This window comes from Achroia grisella, unplaced genomic scaffold, assembly GCF_030625045.1.
Source record: "Achroia grisella isolate CSIRO2021 unplaced genomic scaffold, CSIRO_AGI_Agris_v1 utg483, whole genome shotgun sequence".
NCBI lineage: Eukaryota > Metazoa > Arthropoda > Insecta > Lepidoptera > Pyralidae > Achroia > Achroia grisella.
The window spans coordinates 232,356-246,101 of record NW_026712886.1 but is presented as its reverse complement, the minus strand read 5'-3'; the positions used below and the strand labels follow the sequence as shown (position 1 = coordinate 246,101).

The 13,746-nt window shown below is 32.4% G+C and overlaps 1 protein-coding gene across 1 annotated transcript in view; it reads right to left on the bottom strand.

The window, feature by feature from the left end:
- LOC131845741 (neurexin-1-like) overlaps positions 1–13,746 on the bottom strand; it is a 231,611-nt gene that overhangs the window by 115,341 nt on the left and 102,524 nt on the right. The window contains exon 5 of the mRNA XM_059194832.1: positions 3,336–3,477. Coding sequence (XP_059050815.1) covers positions 3,336–3,477 — 142 coding nt within the window. The remainder of the gene's footprint in view (positions 1–3,335; positions 3,478–13,746) is intronic.

Below are 13,746 nucleotides of genomic sequence, written 5' to 3'. Positions count from 1 at the left end.
TGGTTACCGAAGTACGCAAGTTTGCCGCTTGTATAAGTTGTTGCATCTGACGTTAACATACCTACAAACGCGATAATTCTAATGTTAACGAATTTAAATATCTATCGTCATGTTTTATCAAATTAGATGTTGTTTTGCGGAAGTCCATTTCATTACTTAATGGTTATTATTTTGTTAAATTCCACTAATGGTATGGTAGTGGACCGTGGTGGTTGTGAAACAAAATTATATAAATCCATTAATTAATTACTTATATGAATCACTTATTCGGGGTTTCACTGAAAATCAGCGTCGTGCCTTTGTCATGGCATAATCAGCACATCAGTACACAGTGACGCAGTGACGATGCTCCGCAGTGGTGTATAGGAAATGCATTTTACTTTATTATTATTATTATTGTTTTTTTATTATTATTATTATTTATTTGTTTGTTACTATGTTGTTCTTTTTTTTTGTATATAATGATTTCATCTCTAATTTAATGAATTGTTTTTTATTTACGTTTATCTTATATAATAATTTATATGCAGCTGTCGGCATCGTTTTTATTGTGTTGTGATGTGTGATGTAATAAATGTTATTCTATTCTATTCATAATGTTATTCTAATTATTTATATTCACCAAATTCTTTACGAGGTAGGCAGAGACAATTATGTGCTGCGTTCCATCCTTACACATTATTCCAGGTACTACTCCTATAAGTTTATTTACTTTTATAAGTCGTCTCATCCTCTCTTTTTCAGTAAAAATGGAAATTTATTGTCAGTTCTTCTCATCTCGATACCATTCCGAACTGACGGTAGATTTGACATATCATAAGAGTCTGTAATAGACCTATTATGAATCATGAATAAAGATATTTTTGTATTTTGAATTTGAAATTGAATGAATATTTCAGTCTCATGTAAATCAGACGTCGATAAACTTGCTTTGTAGGTAGAGTTTCGGTTGTAGCGCCGAAGAAAATAGTGAAATTACAGGATAAGAGGAATGAAAAGTGGAACCTAAGTGGCCGGTACGAGTACGGTTTCAGAGGAGCTTCCTCCCGCGTACACTTAGGTTGTGGAATGAACTTCCTGCCGAGGTTTTCTCACGCCAGCATGGCGTTTTCTCACGAGACAACACGTCCGATAGTCGGGTTCTTCAACAAACAGTTGTATTCATGAGTATGATTGTTTGTGTCATATTGTATTCTAAGTATGTATTTACGAAAAAAATATATACCTATGTATTTGTATCAGGCTTTAACGGGACTAGATGACGCTGTGTGAATTGTCTTAAGATTATTATTATTATTATTATTAAGATTTCTTAAGGGTCGGCAACGCGCACGTGTCACCCCTGCTGTTTCAAGCGTCCATAGGCTACGGTAACCATTTACCATCAGATGGGCCGTATGCCTGTTTGCCACCATAATAGTATAAAAAAATTACATCTAAGACTCTCTGAAATGGTATTGCAAAAGTGGTATCACGGATGTCACGTAATATAATGATATTAGTTTATGTATATATCGCTTAACATGAGATAGGTGAGCTTGTTTGCCTTACCTTCCTAATTCTAAAATAAACTTCAACTCTAGTAATTAATCCGAGAAATAGAGGTACTTTCGCTGCCTGTCTCACTAAATTGAAATATAGATATCGAAATGTCATATAGAGGACATATCAAATGTTTCTATTATCATGACATCAACATTTGATAACGATTCTGCCTACCCCATTTAAGTTAACGTGGTGTTGGGATATTTGTTTCAATTCTTTATATATCAAGAAAAGTTGGCTTCTTTTTGTTTAACACAAAAGCTTTTAAGCTGTGTGACGTGTTATATGAGGAAAGCACCGGAAAATAAAGCACTTTTCACTTAAAATCGCGTGCTATGTCAGCATTTGAAGTTAAAAAGAGTTTGTGTTGCTTTTTGATACGTTTAAATATTATTAAGATAGTATATCGTCTGAAGGAGAGAAGTAAACTTAGAGGGTCTACCCGCGACACGTTTTGGGACCCCATCGAGCCTATCTGTCGGATCTTGACAAATTGGCACGTAAGGATGTCGGTTATGTTAATCGGGGCAACTTAGATGACCTCACCTAGAAATGATGTGACGAATTTACCTAGAAATAACATGACGAATTTCTATAGAAATTATGTGACTTTGCCTAGATATTGTGACGAATTTACCTAGAAATTGTTACGAATTAGCCAAAATTGTGAAGAAATTTGCTTCGAAATTATAAATGTTACCTATAAAGTTGTTACATGCAACATAACCTAAAATGCTCAATAAGACATATTTATAAATGTTTATAGAAATTATATGACAATTTTTCCTATATATTGTGATGAATTTGCCTAGGAAAAAATTAACAAATTTTCCTCGAAAGTATAAATGGTATAAGTATAAAATTGTTATAAGTATATTTAACTTATACTCGATAAGACATACATACCTTATAACTGGCAATCCACCTGACTTTACACGGGTGTACAGTCTATATGATGGAGGTCATATGCATGTAATATTAATAACACTTCCGGAAGAAATTATCATGCAAAATGTATGAAAATCCGTTTCGTGATTTAAAAGTAAGCGGTCAAAACATCGACTTTCGTCTTTATTATTTACTAGCTACTCACCCGGGTGTATATTATACATATAAACCTTCCTCTTGAATCACTCTATCTATTCAAAGAACCGTTTCCAAATCCATTGCGTAGTTTTAAAGATTTAAGCATAAATAGGGACGAACAGACAGCGACAGCGACTTTGTTTTATACTATGTATAATGTATAAACACTGCAGGCGTACATATTTTGAATAAATAAATTAATAAATAAGTAAATCTATAAATAATCAACTAGATCACAATTTGCGACCTCTAGACGTCAAAGTTATGATGAACGATGTCACTGACTTCAACGCCTACATCATATTCTAAAATTAGTATCAGGATTGTGCCTGCAAGGTCCCTTCAGAAAACTCCGCATTTCAAATGACAGTTTCACATGCAATCGTTATATTACGAACAATAACAGCAATAGATAGTAAGTAAAGTATTGAATAAACGAGCGTTATTGAATCTCGGATAGACAAAGACAAAAGTAGCTTCTTTAAAAAGGGGATATAACAAAGTCATATAAAATAATAGATATAAATTTCGATATAACAAAGTTATATGTATAATGAGGTACCAAGAAATACAGAATTCACCGCGCAGGTAAAGGTCCAAAGGTATGGCAGAGAGGGAAACTCCGAGCAGTTCCCGGGACATGACATGACATGGGACATTTCCACACCGTTCACTCTGCCTACTGCGTGAAGGATTAAACTTACCTCTTTCGCAGTATTCTCCTTCATAATCACCGTCCCGGCACTCGCAGATTGGTCCATCATCTGTACTGATGCACACACCACCGTGCTGGCAGGGATCACGTCGCTCACAGGCATCCCCACTCGTGTTACTGGTGCGGGATGACTGTAACAAGAGATATTATATTGGTTTAGCCAAATTAAATCCGTCATACTCGTGAACGGGTGCTGCTTGTGGGGACTGGTCTGTTCAGATTACGAACACTGCTTAGGCTTTTTTTCTTTTGCAATAGAATATGCATGTCACTCTATTCTCCCAAATTTGAATTTATAATGAATCTATATTATTGTAAACATGTATAACATTGATTCGAAAAGAATACGAGCTGAGTTTCTTGTCAGTTCTTCTCATAATAATTCCAAACTGACGGAAGATTTAACATATCATAAGGGTCTGATAGACCTACATGGATAAAGATATTATGAATTGAATTAAATTATGACGATTAATTACAATTATAACTGAATAAACTGATTTTTCTGACATATTTGGAATGGTCAACAGTCTGTCGGCCCGCCTGGTAGTCAGTGGCGACTGTTATCTATCCATAATAATATTATAAATGCGAAAGTATGTCTGTCGGTTTGATACTATATCATAAATCAACGGCTGGACGGATCTTAATGAAATTGTGCATGGATATAGTATAAATTATAAGGACAAAAAAAAATCAAAAGTAGCGGTTAGTATTTTATAAGTCAATTAATTTATCCAAACATATACTAAAGACGTCATATATCCTTACTCCCCCAGCATATAATTTGTAATTAAACACGAATACCAAAGCTAAATAATTATCCATTAACTTTAGAGTAATGAAACGATATATTCGTCATTTTAGTAGAAATGGTAGAAATGATATTCATATAATTCGCTACATTAAAACACATTAATCCAATGTGTAACTGAAATATACCTATTATAAACAGATTGTATTTGAAAGCATTAACTGATTAAATTTAGAGTCAGCAAGTCGACGAGATTACAGCCAATTAGACTGACCACAGAGTACTGTTATCGAACGTTACTCTGATTTAAATCGATCGACTATACACCGACATAATCTAGACTAATTAAAAAGCTGAATGTTTTGTTTGTTTTAATGTACATCTACCAGTGCTTTTTTAAAAAATAAAACTACATTTTATATCTAATAATACCGATAAACAACTGTTTATCCGCCGCTATTTGTCTTCTCAGAAACAAACAAAAGATTTTCCATGTTTTTATTGAGATCCGCTCAGCCTTATTCCCTATTCAAACGACTTAGGAAATAAAATTAAACATCCATTATTTCCAATAAACTAATATTATAAGTAGGAAAGGATTCATTGTTGTATTGTTTGTTTGTATTGAACAGGCTGCAAAACTTTGAATAAATTCCTTTACTACTATAATTCTTTGATATCTCTAACGAACATAGGAGATATATTTTTTTTTTTTAAATCGTTAAAGGTTGATATGACAACTTCGATAAAGTAAATCAACTTGTGAAATAAATTTTAAAACATCCTTATATAGCGTACGTTGAGGAAATTATTCACAATAGAGCAAAGTGATGTACTACAGTTTTATAGAGAACATCAATATCTACAAAAATGTCCGTGATAACGTACGTCCATCTATTACTGTTATATCACAGTAACTGCTTTTTCATGTTAAACTATACAACATTAACTCTGGTACAAACTAGGCCATTTTAATCGTAGCTTTATATTTTTTGTTAAATACACTATATACAAACGCCCGGTAGTGAACTGCAGTGTGCTGATGATGAGGGTGGTCATGGTGTTGGTGATAGTAGTGGTGATGATGATGGTGATGATGACAAATAAATATTTGTTTATAGCATATTTAACGAAAATATATATAAAAACAAATTTTCTATTATCCATAATCTTAAAATAACTAATAATGAATTGTTTATGATCACTACCCTTGTTTGTTCCAACGCCAGTTATCCAGGCATTAGGTATCCATTAAATTTCCTTCATCCTAAACTCAGGATATTAGCTCCACAGTTATTAACTGGCTTAATTGTCTAGTTAATTAGATTATAATGGAATGTTTACAAGAATATTAAGCTTGTATTATTGTTTGGTAGAATTAGTTAATTTAGAACATTTCTGAGAATACCCGAATAATTCTACTACGGTAATTTTACAATAGCAGCTGGTACTGATTCACTGGCTACTGCATCAGTTCTTTTTATATAAAAGACTAGCTCTACTCGTGACTTCGTCCGCGTGGAATTTAATTAAAAAGTCAACTAGAGAATTTTTCTAAAATAAATGTAGCTTAAGTTACTCCTTATTACATTAGCCAACTGCCAATAGTCCCGTTAAAATAGGTCCAACCATTTCAGAGATTAGCCGGAAAAAACAGACAGACAGACAAACAGACAATTTTATTTATATGGATAGATTATGTGTCCGTGATAACAAGATAATAATAATATCTCAAGACAATTCACACAGCGCCATCTAGCGCCAAGATAAACAGAGCTTGTGTTATGGGTACAAAACAACTGATATATATACTTAACCACTTTTTTGTAAACATACATAATATATAACATAAAAAAAAACACCCAGACCGATACAAACAATCATACCCATGAATACAATTTTTTGCATCGACCGCGGAATCGAACCCGCGATCATTGGAAGTAAAACGGTGTGCTAAACCGCTAGACTACGGAGGCCGTTTTAGTGCCCTGTTAATTCCTACTATCTCTGGTAGTTTTTATGTATACGTAGTCTAATGCGAGAGATAATAATCAGTACCTATCCACTATAATGATATGTAACATTATCTGTGATAATCTGTAATCCAATATTTATTATCTGTACTTCCCAACTAATATCATAAAAGTGAAAGTGTGTTTGTATGTTGTTGACTGATTATTGCCCTTTTTCAGATAAACTGCTGAACGGCTCTTAATGTAAATGAACTTGAAGATATTTTGAATTATGATAGGCTATCTTTTATGTCAAAAAATATCTCGAAGGGGTTGAAATAGGGGATGAAACATTATGACTAAGACGTGTTGCGTGCAGACGAAGTCGTGGGCAAAAGCTAGTATATTATGAGTGTTTGTGATCCAATATTCATTATAATATTATAAAAACAACGCTTAACTTTATAGCAACACTTCATATTGATTGAACAATTTAACGCTAATAAAAAAAACATAAAACGTCGTAAATAACGACATCAAATATCCAATTTCTAAATGGCACGTGTCCTGAAAAAAATATCATAAACAGTTGATAAAATCGTAAAGTTATCGTTTTTGGGGCACAAAATATATCGCAGGCCTCGCAAATTGAGAGAAATGCCGGAGGCGTTTGCTCTATCACGTGTAAGACAAACTTGCTGTCCCCAAGTATCGTTTAGAAAAAGTCAATAGGCCTTTTATGGGAAACCATATAGGTATAAAAATTTACAATATTATTATTGATGTACCTGATCGAAAATGTGCATTAAACTTTCATCCGCTATTTTATCCGATCCGTCCACGTCATAACATCTACCTGGTTTGGGCTGTGCGTTGATAGATCACTCACGAAGTATATAATAAAATATAGTTTACTAGCTACTCGCCCCGGCTTCGCACATTACATGTATTATATATATAGTGATTCAAAAGGAAGGTCCTTTTGAATCACTCTATCTATTAAAAACCACTTCAAAATTTAAAGATTTAAGCATACATAGGGACAGACAGCGACACCGACTTTGTTCTAAACTATGTAATAATGGTGTGTACCTACAATAACACAATAATTGCAATCACGTTGCCAGCTCCCTGATAGCAATCAGTTTTGTCCTATTTTTATTCGATTCTAGTTGTAGCCGTGACGATGTCAATACATTGATGTTGTTGATGTGTATCTACAAATGTATTGACATTTGTAGATCTCCATCAACTGATAGAGCTCATTTATAACAACAAATAAAGCATCTATAGAACACTATGTTTTCGAATAATCTTACTAATACTATATTAATAAGAAAATGCAGTTTTTAAGTATAGATGGATGTCTAATATAGCTTAGCCCATCGTTTACGATTATATAGATGTTTAGGAATGTATTGTAAATAATATAGCAAGAAAGATAAATAACGAGATGACTGCGAGCTTACATATCAGAATAACATGTATATCTAAATATATATAACTCAAAGGTGACTGACATAGTGATCTATCAACGCACAGCCCAAACCACTGGACGAATCGGACTGAAATTTGGCATGCAGGTAGATGTTATGACGTAGGCATCCACTAAGAAAGGATTTTGATTAATTCTACCCCCAAAGGGATAAAATAGGGGATGAAAGTTTGTATGAAACTTTGTAAATTTTAAACCGATCGGGCTGAAACTTTGGATACATAAAGCTACTATGACGTAGGCATCTCCTAAGAAAGGATTTTGATAAATTCCACCCCTAAGGGGATAAATTAACGCGAGCGAAGCCGCGGGCAAAAGCCAATCATCCTATAAAGGCTGAAGATTTATATTGAACTTGTGTGCATATATAATTCTTTACTTAGAAAACATATGTATTTGAACATTCCTATTATTATTCCTATTCCTATAGGATTTATTTCTATTGGAATTATAAAATAAAAGTAAGTACAGAAAATATTTACTTAAAATCATTAAGAAAGGATTTTGATTAATTCTGCCCCCAAAGGAATAAAATAGGGGATGAAAGTTTATATGAAACTTTGTCAATTTTAAACCGATCGGGCTGAGACTTTGCATGCATAAAGCTACTATGACGTAGGCATCCCCATAGAAATGATTTTGACAAATTTCACCCCCAATCCATAAATTAACGCGAGCGAAGCCGCGGGCAAAAGCTAGTGTGTACATAAACCCTGTAGTTAGATTCCAAACTGACAATTAATGCTTTCTTATATGAAATACAAATTATAATATTTCTGACTATAAATACTTGGTAGTTTGTATTCACACATTTCTACTTACAAATTATTTAAAAGGCAACATGGAAATTTCGCTCATTCTTCTTGTGATGAGACAGCTTTCCGAATGAGGTAATACTATAAGTAATGACTGTAAAGAAGTGCTTCAATGTAAGTTTATTTGAATAAAGAAATTTACATATTTTTCTACAAACTATAAACGAAATATTTTATTTATATAAATAAACTAGCTACTCGCCACGGCTTAGCATGGGTGTACATATATTATATATGTAAACCTAAACCTTCCTCTTGAATCTATCTATTAAAAAAAACCGCTTCAAAATCCGTTGCGTAGGTTTAAAGATTTAAGCATACATAGGGACAGACAGCGATAGCGACTTTGTTTTATACTATATAATGATAAAATTTAAGTGTCTATTTGTAATTTCTAATTAACAGCTTTTCACTAAATGCATATATATGAAAGTACGTACTGTAGTTACATCATATTTTTTCTTTTCTTATCTATCTGTCTGTGTTTTTGTTTAACTCTCTAAAATGGCTGGCTATTTTGACGGGACTTTCAGTCGTAGATAGCTAATGTTATCAGGAGACACTGAAGTTACTTTTATTTTAGAAATTTTATTTAGTTTAATAAAAAAAAATATTCCACGCAGACAAAGTAGCGGGTCACAACACAATAAAGTCATATTAATAAATAATTTAATTATTAGAACAACAAAAACCAACAGTTTTTTTCTATGTAAACAAACCGATGGTATATCTGATGAAAAGTGATAACAGTGGCCCTTATCATACATGAACATATCACTTTATCATGCGACGTCCGTGATGGACAATATCATGAGTTACCATTCCAGATGACTAAAATGTTATTGAACCGAAATACAGTTTACGAAACTGTAATAGTTAATTCAGAGGTATTCAATGTAGCACAAAGTCTACCTGTAAAACAGAATCACAAATTCAGTTCAAATTAGCGAACCAGAGCGAACCAGACAAATCTACAACTATCTCAAGTATTAACGTTGTACCGTAACTGTATTCTCGCTGGTGCGAGTCAGTCAGAAATATAAACACAGTTTTATTTATGTCAACTGTATCACGAAACCAGACATAAGATATCTTTATATTTTAAACCATACCAATTTTATATGCATATTAACTTATTATTTCACAATTATATAATGGATTTTAATGTTTGACGTAAAATAGATTAGATTATATCGCGAGAACAAAATAAAATAAAGAAGACTTCAATCAAATAAACTTAGATTTGACAACTTTTGATTAATCACAGTTAATTTTTTAATCTACGACTCATTCGGAAAGCTGTTTCATCATAAGAAGAACGAGCAATAAACCAGTATGTTGCTCTTTTGAATAATTGATGTAACCTTACATTTTTAAATTAAAATGTGTGAACATATTATTTTTTTATTCAACCACCCATTCGGAATGCTATCTCATCACGAGAAGAATGAGCAATAAACTAGTGTGTTGCTTTTTTGAATAATTTGACTTGTAACCTTATATTTTTACGTTAAAATATGTGAACATATAGGTAAACTAATATATAACAGCTAGTATATATTAGTTTACCTATATGTTCGCGTGTAACAGCTAGCAATCTGTACACAGTAAAAAAGCAAGTCTTAATTAAATCGTCTGCACAAATGAACTCGCTGACGGTATAAGCTTAATATAATCTCATTCAATCAACAGTCATTCGTATTCTAGTCAGCTCAGTATCATTTAGTTCGCCGTATTGGTTCACCACAACGAGATTGTCAGGGAGGAAATTAGAAATACACCTGCAGATCGAATACAAAAATGTACGAAGCTTTCTTTAGTAAAAATAACAGAGCACGAAAACCTAAGAGGAAAGCCAATATTGAATGTTACCAACGAAGTATTTCTAGAGGTAATATATAAGAATAAAATGCCAATGAATAGTCTAATAAAGTAGTATACTGTTTTATTTATTACTAAATTAGAACTAATGTAAGATACTGTCTTACTTCTATTTATGAACGTGGAAGTTTGTGAGATCGATGGATAGATGAATGAATGATTGTTACTCCTTACACATAAACTACTGAACGGAATTTGATGAAAGTTTATAGTAATTTATTTAATTATATTTATTTATTTATATAACTTCAATGCTTTATGCATACCAAGGTAAAAAAGTACATATGGCGGACTTAGCACCTTACAGCATTTTCTACCAGTCAACCACAGCTTGTGCAGAGAAAAACTGTAGGCGGTGCAAATGTAATCAATAAGGAAATAAGTAATATAGCTTATACATCATAATTACACATGTGCTATAATTTAAAAATATATTATGCACATTATGCACATGCCTAATCCTTGTTGTTAATTAAATATAAGTAAATCAATATTTATTTAAAAGAGCAACACACAAGTTTCTTGCAATGAGCAAGAAAGAGGATAAATAATCGTTCGGAATACAGACTCATCACAAGAAGAATGCTTCTTGTGATGAGTCTGTATTCCGAATGAGCGGTAGAATAAAAAAACTTGACTATTCAAAAGTGCTTATATTAAGTTTATTTGAATAAAGATTATTTCTATTTCTATTTCTATTGCGCGAAATATAATGATAAATGTCAAGGAAATGTGAAGGAGACGAAGTTGCGCGAGTAAGCTAGTGACTAATAAACAGTTTAAGGAGATCTTGAAATAAAAAAAATCACGGGATCGCACCAGATTTTATTTCTTTTTAATGATTTTGCGATATTTCGGTAGTATTTCAACCGCCATGATCACGAGTAAACTGAAGATCAACCGTCAGTTCAGAGTACTTTCGAGCTAAGAAGAATTAATAAGAAATTCAGCTCTTATTCCTACCAAGTAAGCTGGTACTGTACATGTTTACTAAAATACAGATTCAATTTTACATTCAAATTAGTGAGAATACACTGACCACCAGCATATGCTATTGTAATTTTGCCAAAATAATTTTCAATAATTTTTGGCATATTTACTAAAATACAGATTCATTTTTAAATTCAGTTAGGGAGAATAGAAGTGAATTGAATGAATGTAAAAATGCAGAATTTCTATTCTTTAACTACGGAATATGTGATCTATGTTGGGACGTGGAGCGCGTGTTAAATACTCCACTAGGAGCGACCTTCATCTACATGCACGACCTATATTCCAATGATTAATGTATATGGAACTGTATATTGACGGGACTATCCATATTTGTCCACATTTTATCTTATAAAATATAAATGAATATGAATAATTTATACCTATCTACAGATAATAAATAAATAAATATTGTTATAACTTTTTAATTTATAAAAATGTTTATTTATTTATTCTTTAATACAATAATTTGTACAAAATGGCGAGCTTAATGTCGTATGCCATTCTCCATCGCCAAATTTAGGTATATGGAAATCGTTGTGGGGCGATTTTGGTGAAAAACGGTCACAAAGTTACTAATAAAGATAATATAATATACTAGCTGTGCCCGTGGATTCACTCGCGTGAAATTTATAACCTATATGTTATTCTAATGTACGAGTATAAGCTATATTACTGTAAAGTTTATTCAAAATCCGTTTAGTAGTTTTTGTGTAAAAGAGTAACAAACATACATCCATACTCACAAACTTTCGCGTTTATAATATTAATAATATATTAAATGCAAATATATATTTATATTACATACATAAATAATATATAATAATTACATAATATCACACTGAATAAATAAATACATAAATGCTAAATATAAAAAAAATATTTTTATTAATCTAAATATAAATTTATTTTCAATTACATACATACAACCTACTCTGTCAACCCTAAAATAGTCTCCCGCTCCTTACATACTGCAGCATAACCTAACTACGATATTACGTCATGGTTCACAATAAGTACTGCCATATCTCACCATAAAAGCCAGAACACAACAGATAGTTTAATATACATAAGCCTCGTTTCCGTATAAACACAGAAAAAATACAATCACAGTAGGGCGTAGTCTTGAAAAACTACACAATATCTCGCCAACCCTCTTTATACAAACGGACGTGCCGTCAGCGTCAGATAAAAAAAAATAATAGGCGTTCTGTAACCAAGGAACTGTTGGGTAATAGGTTTTATTTGTTTATACATACTTACTTGATTGCTATGCAAAAAAACAAAACTGTACTCACTAGTACAATCGAGGCTTGATAAAACTGTTTGATTCTTATTTGGAACTCTTATACTAATTTGAGATTGTTAATCGAACGGTACAAATATGAAATCAAATAAAAAATCTATTACAATAATAATAATATCAGGACAATTCACACAGCGCCATCTAAACTCAAGTTAAGCTAGCTAAAGCTTGTGTTATGGGTACTAGATATCTGATACAAATACACTAGATGTATGTATTTTTGTCGTAAATACGTACATGTTATAGATCAATACAAGCAATCTTACTCATTAATACAAGAAATATTTGTGCCGTGCGAGGAATCGAACCCGCGACCATCGGACGTGAAGCGTGTGCTAAACCGCTAGACCACCGAGGTCGTCAATTTGTTCATGTAGAATATTTTAGCTGCTTATGAAAGTCAAGTCTTTTTGTATAAATATTTTCCCCCTACCGTCCAGTTCATTTTGTTGATCATTCAATTGAGTGAAACTGGGAAGAAACTCAATTGAATTTCTTTTTTTTATTGTACTAATTATTTGTTATGCGAAGGAGCGAGGTATCTTAAAAAAAGTATTTAACATGAATGTGGGAAAGGAGGGACAACCATAAAAAAGAAAGGATGTGTGAAAGAAGATTGTGTGAAAGATGCTCAAATATAATACGACGGCAAATATCAAATCAAATCAAATAAAAAATCGTTTATAATAATAATAATAAAAATCTTTTGCCAAATTTAAATCCCATAAATATTATACACACATAGAAAACACCCAGACCGATACAAACAATCATGAATACAAATGTTTGTGCCGTGCGAGGTATCGAACCCGCGACCATCGGACGTAAAGCGTATGCTAAACCACTAGACTACCGAGGTCATCATAAAATTATATTATTAGTGTTATTATACGCATCACCTGCTACCCACGTTCAAATAGTACTTCCAGAACATGCCGTCTCTATTACCCCTACAGGTGTTTACAGTCAGTACATGGGTAGTTGGTTGCTAGTACTTTCATATGTACTTAGCGAAAAGCTATTAATTTGAAATTTCAAGAAAACACTTCAACTTTATTTATCCTTATTCTTATCCTTACTTCCTTACTAATATTATAAATGCGAAAGTAACTCTGTCTGTCTGTCTGTCTCGCTTTCACACCAAAACTACTAAACCGATTTAAATGAAATTTGATACACATATAGTCTAGAATCTGAGAAATGACAT